The following is a 21,227-nucleotide window of genomic DNA, read 5'->3' as shown; positions in this document are numbered from 1 at the left end:
CTAGAAGAGAATTATCTTTTTAAAAAACATAATACGAAAAATGAATGTAATATATATATATGTTCACAATAAATCGTAAAATAAAAAGAACAAAATTTAATTAAATCATTGCTACTGCTTGTATGATACCTTTAGCATTAAGCCATCAACTCGAACATCAACATGCTCATCGGATTTTGAATTGTCATTCAACTTGTACACAGCCATGAACTGATTAAGACTCTGTTTTAAATCCAACAGAAATTGATTCAACCATAGAATGCTTCTTTCATCCACAGTAAACTGTAGGGCATTCAGCTGGCTATAGAGGTTGGGAGATGGAACTGTGGAGAGAAGATTTTTTTTTTTTTTAATTTTTAATTGGATGGTTCTAAATCTTCCCTGAGAACAAAAAATTCATGTTTAGTCAGTTTTATTCTCTCATAAGATAAATTTGAGGTGTTATTTATAAAATCAAAGTGATACATGTGAATGACAGCAAACACATTTAGACAAAAAAAATTTTCCATGCCTTGCTAACTGAAAAAAAATTTTAATATTTTAAAATATAAATCTATAAAACACATAAATATTTTGAATATATAAATTAATCTAAAACTAACTGCATAAAATGAGAAGCACTGTTTCAATTTCTTTCCTAAGGTTGTATTTACCTAGAAGCAAACTTCTAAAAACATCATCTTCTTGATGAAGTATCATATCAAAGTGGTCCTCAATCACCTATTTCTGTAAAGACTTTACAACCTGAATCTTAATCTAAATCCTCTAAAATGAGAGAACTAAGTCTAATGACCAATTTCTTATGAAAGTGCTATGCTAGCAGGATCTCCTTGAAAGAAGGGACCACGCATAAATTTATTCCCCACTTTAATCAAGGCCTAGAATATTTAGAATATCAAGTATCTCCTGAATAATAAAGGGAATTCACTCTTTTTCACAGCTCTCCCAAAACAAACTAATATTTACAATTAGAGGGTACATCACTTCTTGAAATATACATATTTTTCTACCATAAAAGCCATTTTGTTTTCAGAGCACCTTGATGAAGATCCTTTATTCTAAAAATTCAGACATTTTATTTCTACCAAAGCTAAAATTATGCATATCTAGAACACTTAGACTAAATTTAAGAAAAATAAATCTAAGGTGTAAGATATCAATAGAGAGAGAACATGTAACAACGTCCTGAATAGGGTTTATTTGCTCATATAATTTATTTATTCATTCACTTTCCTTTAAGAGTCACTGAATGTCAACTACATTGTCTGTCTTACCCTAAGCACAAACACAAAAACAAATAGGGCATGGTCCCTTTCCCTTAAAAGTTCATAGTTTATTACATGAGACAGATACAAACAAAGAAAAATTATAATTCAAGTCTATCAGAGACATGCAATTGTGCAGTAGAGATGCTTGCCTCTGGGAACAGAAATAAAGTGGGTGCTGCAGAGACTGCATCACATTCTGGAAGGAAAGAAGAAGAGGGAATATCTCAACATACAGATTGAGTGATGATGGTAGCCACAGAGCAGACTAGGGAGCAAATGCTGCCCAAGAGCTAGAGCACAGAAAGAACCCTGAGAGCAGATCTGGGACTGAGAAAGGAACCCAGGACACTAAGCAGTAGAAAGATCTATATGCAGTTTCCAACAGAGGTCTACTTATAAAATAGATTAGTATGTAGTTAATAATAGTTAAAATCAGCTTGTGGAAACCCTCAGTATTCTGACATCACTAAGGGAAAGGAGAAGGGTGCAAATTAAATATGTAAAAGAAACACATGCATTAAAAACAAGACTAACAACGCTATACTTATTGCTATGGATTGAATTAGTCCCTCTAATATTCATTTACTGAAGTCCTATCCCCCAGTAGCTCACAATGTATTTGGAGCTAAAGCCTTTAAAGAGACAATTATGATAAAATGGGTGGCCCTAGTCCAATATGACTCATATCCTTATAAGAGCAGAATCGGATGGACACACACACACACGGACACACACACACACACACACACACACACACACACACACACGGAAGACCATGTGAAACCACAGGAGGAAGATAACGATCTACAAGGAGAGCAGTCTCAGAAGAAACAATCCTGCTGAAGTCCATCTTGGACGTCTATCCTCAGAACTGTGAGACAATAAATTTCTGTTGTTTAACCCACCCAGTCTGTGGTATTTGTTACAGCAAGTCAACATAATACTGAACGGGAAAAAGTTGAAAGCATTCCCTCTGAGAACTGGAACAAGACAAGGATGCCAACTCTCACCACTCCTCTTCAACAAAGTACTAGAAGTCCTAGGTAGAACAATCAGACAAGAGAGAAATAAAGGGCATCCAAATAGGTAAAGAGGAAGTCAAACTGTCACCGTTAGCCGATGATATGATCATTTACCTAGAAAATCCTAAAGACTCCTCCAGAAAGCTCCTAGAACTGATAAAAGAATTCAGCAAAGTTTCCAGATACAAAATTAATATACACAAATCAGTAGCTCTTCTATATACAGTGACCAAGCTGAGAATCAAAGAACTTAACCCCTTTTACAATAGCTATAAAACAATAAAATAAAATACTTAGGAATATACCCAACCAAGGAGGTGAAAGACCTCTATAAGGAAAACTACAAAACACTGCTGAAAGAAATCACAGACGACACAAACAAATGGAAACACATCCCATGCTCATTGATGGGTAGAATCAATACTGAGAAAATGACCATACTGCCAAAAGCAATCTACAAATTCAATGCAATTCCCATCAAAATACAACCATAATTCTTCACAGGACTAGAAAAAACAATTCTAAAATTCATATAGAACCAAAAAAGAGCCCACACAGCCAAAGCAAGACTAAGCAAAAAGAACAAAACTGAAGGCATTATATTACTTGATTTAAAATTATATTATAAGGCCACAGTCACCAGAACAGCATGGTACTGGTATAAAAACAGGCATGTAGATCAATGGAACAGAATAGAGAATCCAGAAATAAACCCAAATACTTATAACCAACTGATCTTCAACAAAACAAACAAAAACATAAAGTGGGGAAAGGACACCTTTTTCAACAAATGATGCTGGGATAATTGGCTAGCCATATGTAGAAGAATGAAACTGGATCCTCATCTCTTACCTTATATAAAAATCAATTCAAGATGGATTAAGGACTTGAATCTAAGCACTAAAACTATAAAAATCTAGAAGATGACATTGGAAACACCCTTCTATACATTGGCTTCTGCAAGGATTTCATGACCAAGAATCTAAAAGGAAATGTAATAAAAACAAAGATAAATTGCTGGGACTTAATTAAATTAAAGAAGCTTTTGCACAGCAAAAGGAACAGTCAGCAGAGTAAACAGACAACCCACAGAGTGGGAAAAACTCTTCACAATCTATATATATCTGACAAAGGACTAATATCCAGAAGCTACAATGAACTCAAATCAACAAGAAAAAAAAAAAAATCCCACCAAAAAGGGATTGATGGCTAAGGACATGAACAGATAATTCTCAAAAGAACATATATAAATGGCCAACAAACATATGAAAAAATGCACAACATCACTAATGATCAGAGAAATGCAAATCAAAACCACAATGTCATACTACTTTACTCCTACAAGAATGGCCATAATCAAAACATAGATGTTGGCAAGAATGAGGTGACAGAGAACACTTCTACACTGCTGGTGGGAATATAAACTAGTACAACCACTATGGAAGACAGTGTGGAGATTCCTTAAAGCACCAAAAGTAGGCTGGGCACAGTGGCTCATGCCTGTAATGCCAGCACTTTGGGAAGATGAGGCGGGTGGATCACAAGGTCACAAGTTTGAGACCAGCCTGGCCAACATGGTGAAACCCATCTCTAAAAATACAAAAATTAGCTGGGTGCAGTGGTGTGCACCTGTAGTCCCAGCTATTCAGGAGGCTGAGGTAGGAGTATCGCTTGAACCCAGGAAACGGAGGTTGCAGTGAGCTGAGATCACACCACTGCAAGCCAGCCTGGGCGACAGAGTGAGACTTTGTCTCAAAAAAAAAAAAAAAAAAAGGCACAAAAAATAGAACTACCATTTGATCCAGCAATCCCACTACTGGGTATCTACCTAGAGGAAAAGAAGTCATTCAAGATACTTGCATACACATGTTTATAGCAGCACAATTTGCAATGGCAAAAATGTGGAAGCAACACAAATGCCCATCAATCAATGAGTGGATAAAGAAACTGTGGGGTGTGTATATGTGTGTGTGTGACAGAATACTACTCAGCCATAAAAAGGAATGAATTAATGGCATTTGCAGCGGCCTGGATGAGACTGGAGACTATTATTCTAAGTGAAATAACTCAGGAATGAAAAACCAAACATCGTATGTTCTCCCTTGTAAATGGGAGCTAAGCTATGAGGATGTAAAGGCATAAGAATGATACAATGGACTTTGAGGAATCAGGGGAAAGGGTGGGAAAGGGGTGAGGGATAAAAGACTACAAATAAGGTGCAGTGTATACTGCTCAGGTGATGGGTGTATTAGAATCTGACAAATCACCACTAAAGAACTTACTCATGTAAGGAAATATTATCTGTTCCTTAATAACCTAAGGAAATTTTTTAAAAATTAACATAAAAATAAAAGAGAATAAAATTTTAAAAAATTACGTGTCCAATGATATATTTTATTTAAGAAAAACATTTATGGGGGCATGGCTGGAATACTATGATTATGCAATAACAGACAATGGCTATGGTGAATATAGGGGCAAAGGGGAGTAGTGTAATACAGTGAGGAAAAAACAATGAATTAAGATTTACAAAACAATGCTTGAGTTTCAACTGTGCCTTTTTACTCCCTATAAGATGCTGAGCAAATGTCTTCATCTGAGTTTTCTCATCTGCTTAGAAAGGCAGCTGAAAGAAACAAATGAGAAATACACACAGATAAACAAAACTAAAAAAAAAAACACAAAAGACTGTTGAAAACATGAAGACAGGATGAGATGCCAGAAGTTTTGTTTTGTTTTTTGTTTTGAGATGGAGTTTTGCTCTTGTTGCCCAGGCTGAAGTGCAATGGCATGATTTCGGCTCACAGCAACCTCCGCTTCCCAGGTTCAAGCATTTCTTCTGCCTCAGTCTCCTGAGTAGCTGGGATTACAGGCATGTGCCACCACGCCTGGCTAATTTTGTATTTTTCATAGAGATGAGGTTTCATTGCTGGTCTCAAACTCTTGACCTCAGGTGATCCGCCCGCCTCGACCTCCCAAAGTGCTAGGACTACAGGCATGAGCCATAGCACCTGGCCGATGCCAGAAGTTTAATACAAATTAGGAATAAAGCAATAAAATAGATGGACATCTTTGTAATCCCCAGGATGCCATCTTTTAATCTAGCAACAAAGGCAAAACTACGGTATGAGCATCAGAAGTTCCTTGCGAAACTAAAAACATATATTAATAGGGTGGGCACAGTGGCTTATGCCTATAATCCCAGGTCTTTGGGAGGCCAAGGAGGGCGGATCACTTGAGTCCTGGAGCTCAAGACCACCTTGCCCACCATGTAGAAACCCCACCTTTACTTAAAAAAAAAAAAAAAAAAAAAAAAATCAGCCGGTGTGGTAGTGCACACCTATAGTCCCAGCTACTCAGGAGGCTGAGGCAGGAGAATCGCTTGAACCTGGGAGATGGAGGTTGCAGTGAGCTGAGATCGTGCCACTGCATTCCAGCATGGGCAACAGAGCAAGACTCTGTATCAGAAAAAAAACATATATATTAATAAATCAATGTTAAACAAATGGGCAAAGTAGGTCTAAGTATTTTGGAGTTCTACTTTTAAAGAAAGGGCATACAACTTGTTACCTCTGATAACCTAACCTATTTTATCTAAATACTTTCAACTATGATTTTTCACCCAATGAAAAAGGTATCACATAAAAGAGGGCAACATTTAGTTTAAGAATTCAGAGATAAGCAGATCACTTGAGGCCAGGAGTTGGATACCAGCCTGGCCACATGGCGAAACCCCATCTCTACCAAAAATACAAAAATTAGCTGGGAGTGTTGGCATGCACCTGTAGCCCCAGCTACTCAGAAGGCTGAGGCACAAGAATTGCTTGGGCCTGGGTGGCAGAGGTTCCAGTGAGCCAAGATCATGCCACTGCACTCCAGTCTGGGCAACAGAGCAAGACTCTGTCTCTTAAAAAAAAAAAAAAAAAAAAAAAAAAAAGAATTCCTAGAGGAACTGAGACAATAGCACAGAGTTTTAATATTCAAAGAATACAAATGTACAATCATTTTAATGTTAGGAAGCCCAAGAGTTTTAATATTCAAAGAATACAAATGTATAATCATTTTAATGTTAGAAAGCCAAAGAATCTTCTACAAATAAAAATTCATGTAATTCAATGTTTCTGAAAACCGCAAATGCCAAAAGGTGCCCAAAGTATACATTTGGGCATTTTAAACAGTCAAAAAAAATTCTCTACAGCTAAAAGGACAACTTCAACTATTACTTCTTCAGTAATATATAAATGGAGTTATACAGCTGAAATATAAATGGAATTTTACTATGGAGAAACAAATGACTTCATTCTACAAATAACCTAACTTTCATTGATTCTTTAACAAATAGCTTTTAAGCACAAAGTGAACTGAATATCTGGGATAAAATGAATCATAAATACCAGATGGGCTGGATGCGGTGGCTCATGCCTATAATGCCAGCACTTTGGGAGTCCAAGGTGGGCAGATCACTTGAGGTCAGGAGCTCAAGACTAGCCTGGCCAACATGGTGAAACCCTGTCTCTCCTAAAAATACAGAAAAATTAGCTGGGTGTGGTGGTGCATGCCTGTATCCCAGCTACTCAGGAGGCTGAGGCATGAGAATCTCTTCAACCCCGCAGGCTGAGGCTGCAGTGAGTCGAGATCATACCACTGCACTCCAGCCTGGGCAACAGAGTAAGGCTCTGTCTAAAAAAACAAAAACAAAAACAAAACCCTCATGATTCCTGCCATCAAGGATTCTACAAGCTAGGGAGGGAAAAGGATACATGAATAAATAATAACAACATGTAAAACTGTTAGACTAGAGTTATGTACTATACACAATAAGAATGAAGAACAATAGGGGCCAGGCACAGTGGCACTTTGGAAGGCCAAGCAGGAGTACTGCTTGAGCCCAGGAGTTTGCGACCAGCCTGGGCAACATAGTGAGATGCTATTTCTTAAAAATATATATATAATAAAATAAGGAACAATATAGTTTTATTTCTTTTTTCATATCTATAAAACTCAAAAATATTAACAAGAAAAAACCCTTCCCAAATAATGGACAAATGATAATAGAAAACGCTCTTACTTGGAAAATCCTTTCCATCTGGATAGTAATATTCTGTGAATTCTATATAGACAGCTGACATTTCTTGTGGAAGGTATAGGGATTTTTTATTGCAGCAAATCATACTTTTGGGGGAAGAACGACATTGTTCTGCTGTAGAGACCTGAAAAGATAAACAAGTTTACTGAAATCACACTGAATAAAAACCTTTCAAAATAATTTATGCAACCCAGACAGTACTTTTAAAACCACTTCCAAAAATTTGCTAATGGTTAATTTCCAGTGTAAACTTTATTATATATTTAATTTCACATGGAATTATTTTTAAACACCCATCAACTATTCAGAAAACTCTATAACCTTTTTGGATCCTTATCAATCACAAAATCAACACTGTACATTATTTCTTGCGAACTTATTATTGTGAGCCTTAAAACAACAGATAGAAAAATAATGATAATGATATCCTATCAGATAATACAGATAAGTAAATGGCAGTCAGGACATAGATCCAAGTCCTCAGATCCAGAATGCTTCCCTGTATGCTATTTAAAATAATTCTTTATCATAATTTCTCCATTATCATGAAAAATAATAGAGCTATACATAGTTTCAGCTTGAGATAATAAAAATCCTGGAGATGAATAATGGTACTGGTCACACAGTAATAAGAATGTACTTAATGACAATTATTACATTATATACAGATTAGTAATGTTAACATAGATATAGACATAGATTTATTTTGTGTTTTTTTGGTAGAGATGGGGTTTTGCCATGTCAATCAGACTGGTCTCAAACTCCTGACCTCAAGCGATCCACCCACCTCAGCCTCCCAAAGTGCTGGGATTACAGGAGTGAGCCACTGCACCCAGCTGACATTATTAGGTTGGTCCAAAAGTAATTTCGGTTTTGCCATTACTTTCAATAGCAAAAACCAAAAAATATATATAATTTAGTAAATTCAGTCATATCTTACAATAAAAATAACTAATTTAAAAATAATAACTATAAACACTTCTGTCAAATAGTTTGATTGCTCAAATTATTTTTCCAAAAAGACATTTATACACAAACCAATAAATGTGATTTACCACATAAACAGAACCAAAAACAAAAACCGTATGGTTATTCAATAGGCAAAGAAAATGCTTTTCATAAAATCCAATATCCCTTCATGATAAAAACCCTCAAAAAACTATGAATCGAAGAAACATACCTCAAAATAGTAAGTGTAATCTATGACAAACTCACAGCCAACATCATTCTGAAGGGACAAAAACTGGAAGCATTTCCCTTAAGGAATGGAACAAGACAAGGATGCCCCTCTCACCACTCCTATTCAACATAGTACTGGAAGTTCTAGCCAGAGCAATCAGGCAAGAGAAAGAAAGAAAAGGCATCCAAATAGGAAAATAAATCAAATTATCTCTCTTTGCTGACAATGATTCTATACCTAGAAAACATTAAAGACTCCACAAAAAGGCTCCCAGGACAGATAAGCAACCTCAATAAAGTTTTAGGATTCAAAATCAATGTAAACAATCAGTAGTATTTACCTACGTCAATAACATTCAAACTGAAAGCCAAATTAAAAAACAACAACAACAACAAAAAACACCTAGGAATACATCTAACCAAAAAGGTGAATGATCTCTACAAAAACTGGACCAGTCATGATGGCTCATACCCAGCACTTTGAGCGACTAAGGCGGGCAGATCACTTGAGGCCAGGAGTTAGACCAGCCTGGCCAACATGGTGAAACCCCATCTCTACCAAAAATACAAAAATCAGCTGGGCATGGTGGCACATGCCTGTAATCCCAGCTACTCGGGAGGCTGAGCATGAGAATCGTTTGAACTTGGAGGCAGAGGTTGCAGTGAACTGAGATTGCGCCACTGTATTCCAGTCTGGGCAACAGAATGAGACTCTGTCTCAAGAAAAAACAAAGAAGTCCATTCTGCTCAAACAATCTACAGTCAACGTCATTTCTATCAAACTACAAATATCACTTTTCACAGAATTAGAAATAAATATTTAAAATATTTAAAAATTCATATGGGATCCAAAGAAGAACCTGAAGAGTCGAAGCAATCCTAAGAAAAAAGAACAAAGCTGGAGGCATTACATTACCTGACTTTAGACTATAAGGAATGAAAACAGCATGGTACTGGTACAAAAACAGAGACATAGATCAATGGAACAGAACAGAGAACCCAGAAATAAAGTTGCACACCTATAACTATCTGATCTTTGACAAATTTAGCAATAACAAGCAATGGGGAAAGGACCCCCCTATTCAATGAATGGAGCTGGGATGACTGGCTAGTCATAGTTAGAAGAATGTAACTGGACCCCTACCTTCTACTATATACAAAAATTAACTCAAGATGGATCAAAGATTTAAATATAAGAGGTCAAACTATAAAAGTCCTAGAAGAAAAACTAGGAAATACCATTCTGGACATAGGCTTTAGCAAAGGATTTATGGCTAAGACCTCAATGGCAATCACAATGAAAACAAAACTAGACAAGTGAGACCTCATTAAAGAGCTTCTATACAGCAAAATAAACTATCAACAGACTCCTACAGAATGGGAGAAAATATTCACAATTATTTAAGAATTGTGAATATTTTTTCGGACAAAAATCCAGTATCCAAAATCTATAAGGAACTTGAACAAAAGTCAACAAGCAAAAACCAAACACCATTAAAAAGTGGACAAAGGACATGAACACACACTTCTCAAAAGAAGATATGTACAGCCAACAAGCACATGAAACAATGCTCAACACATCACTAACCATCAGCGAAATGTAAATCAAAACCACTGTGAGATACTATCTCACATCAGTCAAAATGACTACTATTAAAAAGTCAAAATACAGATGCTGGTGAGGCTGCAGTACTGCATGTTCTGACTTATAAGCAGGAGCAAAATGTTGGGTACACTTGGAGACAAAAAAGGGAACAACAGACATTGGAGACTCCAAAAGGAGGAAGGGAAGGAGAACAAGGGCTGAAAACCTAACTGCTGGGTACTATGCTCACCACCTGGATGATGGGATCAATCACATCCCAAACCTCAGCATGATGCAATATAACAACGTAACAAACCTGCACAGTACCCCTGAGTTTAAAATAACAGTTGGATTTTTTTTTGAAAAAACTATTAGTTTTAAGGTTCTGGTTACATTTTTTTCATCCACTCCCCCTAGTTAATTACATAAAAAAATGTATATATTAATATTCACAAAGTTCAACCAATAAAGTTTTATCAGTTTCATTTATTTGCATTAGCTTAGTAGACCCAGGGATGCAGCTTAAGTTTTTTTTTTTTTTTCCATTCATCATTCAATTTTTTTCCATTCATCATTCAATAGATGTGTATATGTCTCATATGAAGTAGAATAATTTTTCAATGGTTTATTTATGGTTCCTCTTACATAAACTGCCTAATCAATCTTTCTCTTTTTTTTCTGAGATGGAGTCTCACTCTGTTGTCCAGCCTGGAGTGCAGTGGCGCAATCTTGGCTCACTGCAACCTCTGCCTTCTGGGTTGAAGTGATTCTCATGCCTCAGCCTCCTGAGTAGCTGAGATTATAGGCACACACCATCACTCCCGGCTAATTTTTGTATTTTTACTAGAGAGGGGATTTTACCACAGGCTGGTCTCCAACTCCTGACTTCAAGTGATCCGCCTGCCTCAGCCTCCCAAACGGCTGGGATTACAGGCATGAGCCACCATGCCCAGCCAAATTGCTTAATCAATCATTTTAATTTGTACAGTCTTTATAAATTCAAGTCAGTTCCTTATAGTATCTAATTAAAAAGCTTTTCTCTGAATGAAAGGAAAAAAATTCTTTTCAGTTCAAAGTGTCAACTTACAACAAATAACAGCTTCTTTTTTCCTTTAATAATTAAAAACCTATTCAAATTGGGACAAACATACTATCTAGCTTATGTTCTTCTACTTACTTTTGTTTATTTTGTTTTGTGTTTGGTGTGGTTGTCTATGTATATGTGGGGTGTCTTACTGTATTTCACTTGCAACCATGTAGGAGTATAAGTGATTCTTCCTTCTTGTTTTCACATAAGTTTATTTAAATCTTAAAATTTAAAGTCTTTCAAAAAGCTGCAGTATATATGTAGTCATGCACCATATAATGACATTTCTGCCAATGACAGGCCACTTATAAGATGCTGATCCCATAAGATTATAACAGAGCTTTTATACTGTATTTTTACGATATATTTTCTGTGTTTTATAATGTTTAAATACACAAATGCCACGGTGTTATAACTGCTACAGTATTCAGTACAGTAACATGATATACAGGATCACAGCCTAAGAGGAACAGGATATACCATATGGCCAAGGAGTGTAAGTAGGCTACATACCATCTAAGTACAGTTTATGACATTCACACAATGACGAAATAATATTCCCATCATTAAGCAACACATGAGTGTATATCGAATGTAAAAAAAGTAGTAACTGCACAATGAGAAAAACTGTTAAATCCGAGTTTCTCAAAATTGGCACTTTTGACATTTTAGGCCAGCTAATTCTTCACTGTGGAGAACTGACCAGCACATTGTAGGATGTTTAGCAGCATCACTGGTCTTTACTCACTAGAGGTCAGCAGCATCCCTGTCCAGTTGTGACAACCAAAACTATCTTCAGATATTGACAAATGTCCCCTTAGGGGCAAAATTGGTCCCAGAGGGGAATCATTGAGTTAAATAAAAACTTTTCAAATAAAACTGAGTCTCAAAGCCATAGACTTATGAAAACAAACCAGAACAATTTATACATGATAATACAAATCTAGAAATCTTTTATTTTTTTAAGATTGGTCATATATTCCTATTGTGTTGGTCTCAAACATTACAATTAGACCATGTTAGGTGATTATAAGCTGAGTAAGACTGTTAGTATAAATAGGACAGAGTTCTTAGCTATAGAATTATATTCACAGTGTAGCCAATACAGTATATACAGCATACTGTAGTTCCGTAAAGCCAAAAGGAAATTGGTCTCCCTTTGACCCTGCTCCTGGGAAGCAACTAGGAATTGGAATTTCCTATTCACAGTGGGCCCCTGACAGAGTTTGGATATTGGGCCCTCTAAATCTCATGTTCAATTGTAATCCCCCATGTTGGAGGTGGAGCCTAGTGGGAGGTGTTTGAGCCATGGAGGTGAAAACCTCATGGCTTGGTGATATGCTCACAATAGTGAGCTCTCACAAAGTCTGGTTGATTAAAAGTATGTGGCACCTCCCTGCCCGACTCTCTCACTGTCTCACTCCTGCTCTTGCCATGTCACATACCTCCTCTTGCTTTACCTTCCACCATGTATAAAAGTTCCCTGAAGCCTCCTTCCCAGAAGCTGAGCAGATGCCCACATCATGCTTCCAATAGTCTGCAGAACCATAAGCCAATTAAACTTCTTTTTTAAAACAAATTATCCAGTTTCAGGTATTTCTTTATAACAACACAAGAACAGCCTAACACAGCCCCTGACACTACAACTGATAGTTTCTGATAACAAGACAATGCAGGGTGGAGCTGGCCACACTTGGTAGCCTAGGTATGTTTAGAGGGTGGGGGCTTTGGGTAATCTGAATACCAATTCACCTAGAGACTGAGTAAAACCTCATAGGCAATACTTCATGCATATTGTTAAACATCCATCCATCCATATTGTTACACATCTATGCATAGGGTTGCACATCCTTAGAAAGCTAACAAGTCCTCAGGAAAAGTTTCACATTTTAAGTGTTCCAAGACTCGGCCTTATTACATAAGTATAGTGTGGGGGTGATATGGTTTGGCTGTGTCCCCACCCAAATCCCACCTTGCATTGTAACTCCTACAATTCCCACATGTTGTGTGAGGAACCTGGTGGGAGGTGACTGAATTACAGGGGCAAGTCTTTCCTGCACTGTTCTTGTGGTAGTGAATGAGTCTCACAAGACCCAATGGTTTTAAAACTGGGAGTTTCCCTGTACAAGCTCTCTTTGCATGCTGCTATCCATGTAAGACATGACTTGCTCCTCCTGGCCTTCCGCTGCCATGATTGTAAGGCTTCCCCAGCCACGTGGAACTGTAAATCTATTAAACCTTTTTTCTGTATAAATTGCCCAGTCTCAGGTACATCTTTATCAGCAGTGTGAAAACGAACTAATACAATAAAGGGGTACTCACAGAGTGGGGTGCTGCTGAAGACACCTGAAAATGTGGAAGCCACTTTGAAACTGGGTAACAGGCAGAGGTTGGAACAATTTGGAGGGCTCAGAAGTCAAAAGGAAAATGAAGGAAAGTTTGGAATTTCCTAGAGACTTGTTGAATGGCTAACAGTGATATGAACAATAAGATCCAGGCTGAGGTGGTCTCAGATGGAGATGAGTAACTTGTTGGGAACTGGAGCAAAGGTGACTCTTGTTATGTTTTAGCAAAGAGACTGCAGCATTTTGTCCCTGCCCTAGAGATTAGTGGAACTTTGAACTTGAGAGAGATGATTTAGGATATCTGGTGGAAGTAACGCATTTAACAGGTGACTTGTGTGCTTTTAAAGGCATTTAGTTTTATAAGGGAAGGAGAGCATAAAAGTTCAAAAAATTTGCAGCCTGATATGCAATAGAAAAGAAAATCCCATTTTCTGAGGAGGAATTCAAGCCAGCTGCAGAAATTTGCATAAGTAAAGAGAAGCCTAAAGTCAATCCCCAACACATTGGGGAAAATGTCTCCAGGGCACGTCAGAGGCCTTCATGGCAGCCCCTCCCATTACAGGCCCAGAGGCCTAGAAGGAAAAAGTGGTTTTGTGGATTGGGCTCACAATCCCTGTGCTGTGTGCAGCCTAGGGACTTGGCGCCCTGCATCCCAGCCACTCCAGCCATGGCTGAAAGGGACCAACATAGAGCTTGGGCCATGGCTTCAAAGAGTGCAAGCTCCAAGCCTTGCCAGCTTCCACATGGTGCTGAGCCTGCTAGTGCACAGAAGTCAAGAACTGGGGTTTGGGAGACTCCACCTAGATTTCAGTGGATGTATGGAAATGCCTGGATGCCCAGTTAGAAGCTTGCTGCAGGGTCAGGGCCCTCATGGAGAACCTTTGCTAGGGCAGTGCAGAAGGATAATATGGGGTCAAAGCCCCCACACAAAGTCCCTACTGGGGTACCACCTAGTGGAGTTATGAGAAGAGAACCACCATCTTCCTGATCCCAGAATGGTAGATCCACCAAGAGCTTGTACCACAGGCCTAGAAAAGGCACCAGCAGACACTAAATGCCAGCCTGTTGGAAACAGCTGAGAGGAGGGCTATACCCTGCAAAGACATGGTGGCGGAGCTGCCCTAACACCATGCACCCCACCTCTTACATCAGTGTGACGTCTATGTGAGACATGGAGTCAAAGGAGATCGTTTTTGGAGTTTTAAGATTTGACTGCCCTGCTGGATTTTGGACTTGCATGAGGCCTGTGGCCCCTTTTGTTTTGTCTAACTTCTCCCATATGGAATGGCGGTATTTACCCAATGCCTTGTACTCCCATTGTATCTAGGAAGTAACTAAATTGCTTTTGATTTTATAGGCTCATAAGCAGAAGGGACTTGTCTCAGATGGGATGTTGAACTGTGGACTTATGAGTTAATGGTGAAATGAGTTAAAACTCTGGGGGACAGTTAGGAAGGGATGATTGGTTTAGAAATATGAAGCCATAAGATTTGAGGGGCCAGGGCAGAATGTTATGGTTTGGCTGTGTCCCCACCCAAATTTCATCTTGAATTGTAACTCCCACAGTTCCCACATGTTGTGGGAGGCAGATGGTGGAAGTGACTGAATTATGGGGGTGGGTCTTTCCTGTGCTGTTTTTGTGGTACTGAATGAGTCTCACAAGATCTGCTGGTTTTAAAAACGCGAGTTTCCCTGAACAAGCTCTCTCTTTGCCTGCTGCCATCCACATAAGATGTGACTTGCTCCTCCTTGCCTTCTGCCATGATTGTGAGGCTTCCCTAGCCACGTGGAACTATATGTCCAGTAAACCTCTTTCTTTTGTAAATTGCCCAGTCTCCAGTATGTCTTTATCAGCAGCATGAAAACAGACTCATACAGGGAGGAATAAAAAGACTCTGCCTTAGGCATCTGTTCCTACGGCTGGTTCTAATTTGTATAACGTGACTATAACAGATGTATAATGTGACTATAATAGATTTCATATAAATATGAAATATTTATATATAATTTAGATATATTTATATAATAGACTTTAATATATTTCAATGGGTTCTGTGAGTCTTTCTAGTGAATTATTGAACCTGAGAATAGTTTTCAGAAACTTCCAAAGTTGTAGTTGGTGTACAAAGTCTTTTATTCTTCCAACTTTTGCTTTAGATTCAGGAGGTACATGTGCAGGTTTGTTATATGGGTAAACTGCACTGGGGTTTGATGTACAAATAATTTCACAACCCAAATAGTGAGCACAGTATCCGTTAAATAGTTTTTCAATCCTCACCCTCCCCCGACCCTCCACCCTCAAGTAAGACCCCCTGTCTACTATTTCCCTCTTTGTGTCCATGTGCACTCAATGTGTAGCTCCCACTTATAAATGAGAATATATAGTACTTGGTTTTCTTTTCCTGCATTAATTCACTTGGCATAATGGCCTCCAGCTGCATCCATGTTGCAACAAAAAATATGATTGCATTCTTTTTATGGCTGCATATTATCCTGTGGTGTATATGTACCAATTTCTTTATTCATTGCACCGTGGATGGGCATCTAGGTTGATTCCATGTCTTTGCTATTATAAATAGTGCTACCATGAACATACAAGTGCATGTGTCTTTGGTAGAAAGATTTATATTCCTCTGGGTATATATATCCAGTAATGGGATTCCTGGGTCAATTGGTATTTCTTTTTTAAATTCTTTGAGAAAACTCCAAACTGCTTTCCATAGTGGCTGAACGAATTCACATTCCCACCAACAGTGTATAAGCATTCCCTTTTCTCTACAACCTCACCAATAACTGTTATTTTTTAACTTTTTTTTTTTTTTTTTTTTTTTTTTGAGACGGAGTTTCGCTCTTGATACCCAGGCTGGAGCGCAATGGCGCGATCTCGGCTCACCGCAATCTCCGCCTCCTGGGTTCAGGCAATTCTCCTGCCTCAGCCTCCTGAGTAGCTGGGATTACAGGCACGCGCCACCGTGCCCAGCTAATTTTTTGTATTAGTAGAGACGGGGTTTCACCATGTTGACCAGGATGGTCTCGATCTCTTGACCTCGTGATCCACCCGCCTCGGCCTCCCAAAGTGCTGGGATTACAGGCTTGATTAACTTTTTAATAATAGTAATTCTGACTGCTGTGAGATGGTATCTCACTTTGGTTTTGATTTGCACTTCTCTGTTGATTAGTGATGTTGAGCACTGTTTCATATGCTTATTGGCTGCACATATGTCTTCTTTTGAGAAGTGTGTTTTCATGTCCTTTGTCCACTTTTTAACGGTGTTTGGTTTTTGTTTGTAGATTTAAGTTCCTTATAAGTTCTGGATATTAGACTTTTGTCAGATAAATAATTTGTAAATATTTTCTCCCATTTGGTAGGATGTCTGTTGACTCTGCTGATAGTTTATTTTGCTGTATAGAAGCCCTTTAATGAGGTCTCACTTGCCTATTTTTGTTTTTGTTTCAATTACTTTTGGAGTTTTCCTCATGAGATTTGTGGAGGCCAATGTCTAGAATTCTATTTCCTTGGTTGTCTTCTAGAGTTTCTACAATTTTGGACTTTACATTTAAGTCTTTCATTTCATCTTGAGTTAATTTTTGTGTGTGGTGAAAGGATAGGGTCTAATTTCAATCTTCTGCATATGGCCAGCCAGTTATTCCAGCAACATTATTAAATAGGGAACCATTTCCCCACTGCTTATTACTGTCGACTTTGTCAAAGATCAGATGGTTGTAGGTGTGCAGCTCTACTTCTAGGTTCTCTAATCTGTTCCATTGGTCTATGCATCTGTTTTTGTACCAGTACCATTCTGTTTTGTGTCAGAAGCATTTAGGCAAACTTAAGGACTGTGCCTATAAGGTTAGTTTGGCTAACTCTGAGTAACCATATTATCAAAAATTAATAAACTGATATTTTCTATGTCATCTAATATGGCCATTTCATAAAACTTGTAAAGACTTTTTAAAGAAAATGTTAGCATTTTTTATTTGAGTTGCTTAGATGAGATACTGTGTTTATAAGAAGATTTAATTGGAATAAAAAACATACCTGGTAGATATTGAAATCTGCAAGTCTAACCACAACAGAACTAGACATTAGCTTAGCTTTTGATTGCTGAGATAATACTGAAGGTGTTCTGCATGTCCCTTTCAGAGTGTAGTCCTTCTCTGTTGGAAACAAAAACACCTTTCAATTTGTCGCAAAATTATTTTTAACAGTCACGCTTCTATTATTAAGGCAGGTACCAGAAATAATATGGGAATACTAACTTCTCAAACAAGATAATATTTGCGGACATACTTTATAAATTATAAAGTGATACAGGATGTAAGTTATTGTGGTGATTATTCTTTTAAGAAGAATCACATATATCACATTTAAGTTACTCTTCTACAAAACTTGGAATGGCATTCTTGTTAAAAATGAGATATTTACATAGAATTAGAAAAGGAAGAGTATGGGGGAGGGCAGGGGAGGGGCAGACAAAGGGTAATTAGTGAATACAAAGGTACAGCTAGATAGGAGAACTAATTTCTAGTTTTTATAGGGTGACTTAATAATAATTTTTTTTTCAAATAGCTAATAAGAGCAGATTTTGAATGTTCCCAACATAAATGATGGATGTCTGAGGTGATGAATATGCTAATTGTTCTGCTTTTATCATTCTACATTTGTATACATGTATCAAAATACCATACTTCAATCCTTACTGGGCCAGCAAAAAATAAAAAATAGTATCATACTGTACCTCATAAATATGTACAATTATTATGTGTTGACTAAAAAGAAAAAATAAGAGACCTTCTAGCTACTTAAAAGTTCGAAAAATTCTACCTGGGTGTGACTATTATTGGTTATTTTAAGTTTAAAAGTGCTTTGGTCTACAAGCCTATGCTGGTCTGAATGAAGGATGCAGGGATTTTAGCCATTAATTAAAAACACTTGGCTGGGTGTGGCTGACGTAATCCCAGCACTTTGGGGAGGGCTGAGGTGGGAGAATTGCTTGAGGCCAGGAGTTTGAGACTACCCTAGGCAACATGGTGATACCCCCATCTCCACATTAAAAACAAACAAAAAATACTTATTTACAGGAAATATGATCATACACACAGACGCATGTGTGCGCGCACATGCACACACACACACACGTACACACACACACGTGCACACACACAGACACACACATACAAGCACAAATACCCCTAAGATCAGGGGAATGCCATAATGTTATTATAGATAAAATACCTGTTTGTGTGTGCTGGGGAGAGGCATGTGTTGGGGATTTAGGAGGTGAACCTACATTATGATCCTTCACAGCCTGTTTAAGCATTTCAACGTTGCACTCAAATTCATGCAATAACTCGTTGGCCCATCCATTTTTTGCTTTGGTTGCATCACTAAAATACATCCAATGATTACAACTATCTCCTGTAAAATGAATAACAGGTATTTCATTGAAAAATGTACAACTTTCAATTATTATAGTAATGCTTAATGAGATTTAGTCATTTATTTAAGAAAGGCACTGATATCCGAAAAATTTACAGGCTTTACCTACTACATGTTATTCTGAAATATGAGTAAAACATTTGAAACAGAGAGAAAGAATGTCAAAAGCAAATCATCTGGAGGAGTTTCCATCTAGTACATATTCTTAGTAGAAAATCACTCAGGATCAATTTAAAGCCATTTGACTGGTCACCCTTCACTGGATGCTCAATTACCTGGTAAACTTCCATTAAACTTAATCCCAGAAAATGTTAGGAAAGAAATAAAATCTGTTCATCAAAGATTTGTTATAAAGTAACTAACAAAAACCTAAACCACAAAAATGATAAGATGATGATGATTAAAACATTTAAGAAACCAATAAAACTGCTCAAGATGTACTCAGCCATAGTTTCTGGAAGAAAAATATAAAATCAGGATTATTAGTTTTCTCTGTAGCAACTAAGAAAAGTAATATGCACATAAAAGGGTTAAGACGATAAAATCAGGCTGGGCATAGCAGCTCACACCTATAATCCCAGCACTTTGGGAGGCTGAGGCAAGAGGTCAAGGCTGTAGTGAGCAGTGATCATGCCACTGTACTCATGAGGCCTTGTTTCAAAAAAAAGAAAATCTACTCTATGAATGTTTTACCTCCCAAAAAATAAATAATTTCTATTTAAAAATTTTATGCATTTTTAAGTTAATTTATGAGTCAGGAGGATAATACGTAAGACAAAATGCTTTAAAAGAAAATCATTATATTGAATATCGGCAATAAAAATTTGAAACAAAAAAGAAAAAAACAAAGCAAATCGTACAACCTTTAAATTTAATCAGGTACCAACATAGAAATGACAAACACTGGTAGAAAACGTTAAACAGAAACACTTTACCATTTTTTAAATGTCCTGGAAAACTCTATGATCACTAGTTTGGTTTTTTTCGCTTGTGTTAATGCCAAATAACACCAACATGCAAAAATGGGCATAAGGTTAAATTACTTAATTTGGCCACAATAATCATACTTTTTTTCTTTTCATTATTTGGGAGAAATAAGCTACCAATACTAGATTATTAAGAGCCTATGAAATCTGAAATCCTATAATTTAGCTAAACCTACTCCCAAAGTGCTGGGATTACAGGCTTGAGCCACCGCGCCCGGCCCAAGCTAAACCTATTCTTATTCTTAGCTTCATACACTTTTCTAATTTTTAAATATATAAATCATTTAAAAATTTAAAATATTTATTAATAACCTGTTTTTGTCACAACTAACAAAATAGCACAAACACATCTCCTCTGTACCCTGATTTTTTCTTTAAGTTTTAAATTGGTTATTTGGAAAACTGTCAGTTTCTAATAATTTACATAAATCTCAATATAAACTGTATGACTAAATTCCATGGCAATTCCACTTTCTTACTAAAATACTGCCAGGAGAAAAATACCAATCTCTTCATCTCATTTCTTGTTAACAAAATAAAACTAAACAAATTAGCTATATAATTTTAAAACAACTTTTATATCTTTTAAAGAAGCTGTTATACACACCTGCTTTATGATAAGGATAATAATCTATAGTTAGCTGCGCAAAAGAAAGTTGCATTGCCCCTCCAGTAATACGTCTGTTTGACTCTGGGAAAAGAAAGAGAAAAAAATATTAAGGAAATTATCAGAAACATTTAATTTACCACAAAAGATTTTTACCATACTTGGAGTCCAAGTGGTAGTAACTGTCTTTCTTTTATAAAGCACATTAAGGATTTTAGGAAATATAATTCAATCCAATAAGTATTTACTGAGTCCTCCTCATTTGCAAGGCATTAGGATGAAAGGTAAGAATACAATAATAGCAGAATCCCTGCCCTGGTAGAGTTCACAGATGATAATAGCAGAACTTTTATATTTACAGGGCTTCTCCATATGTCAGGCATTATTTTAAATACTTTAGGTATACTTACTCATTTGATTTTCATAACAACCCCATTTGATAGGTACAATCATTATTATCCTCATCTTCAAGATAAGAAAACTGAGGCCCAAAGAGGCCAAGGGCATACAGCTAGTTAAGTGCAAAGTTTGGATTTGAACCCAGGAAATCTTAACCACTACACCGTATCATCCTACCTCTTACTGAAAAGGAAATTAAAAGTCTGTTAGGTTAGGTAAGTTG

The 21,227-nt window shown here is 37.2% G+C and overlaps 1 protein-coding gene across 4 annotated transcripts in view; it reads right to left on the bottom strand.

Annotated features, from left to right (window-relative positions):
* Positions 1-21,227, bottom strand: part of BLTP3B (bridge-like lipid transfer protein family member 3B) — a 90,501-nt gene that overhangs the window by 24,664 nt on the left and 44,610 nt on the right. For all 4 annotated transcript variants that reach the window (XM_064376822.1, XM_012469260.3, XM_021675571.2 and 1 more), the window contains 5 exons: positions 20,606-20,689; positions 18,809-18,991; positions 17,612-17,730; positions 7,359-7,500; positions 130-323 (listed from right to left, as the gene is read on the bottom strand). In XM_064376822.1, coding sequence (XP_064232892.1) covers positions 130-323; positions 7,359-7,500; positions 17,612-17,730; positions 18,809-18,991; positions 20,606-20,689 — 722 coding nt within the window. The remainder of the gene's footprint in view (positions 1-129; positions 324-7,358; positions 7,501-17,611; positions 17,731-18,808; positions 18,992-20,605; positions 20,690-21,227) is intronic.

This window comes from Aotus nancymaae, unplaced genomic scaffold (genome assembly GCF_030222135.1).
Source record: "Aotus nancymaae isolate 86718 unplaced genomic scaffold, 86718_ANA_hifiasm-v0.15.2.pri h1tg000016l, whole genome shotgun sequence".
Lineage (NCBI taxonomy): Eukaryota > Metazoa > Chordata > Mammalia > Primates > Aotidae > Aotus > Aotus nancymaae.
Note: the sequence above shows the minus strand (reverse complement) of the source record. Positions and strands in the feature narration are given on the sequence as shown.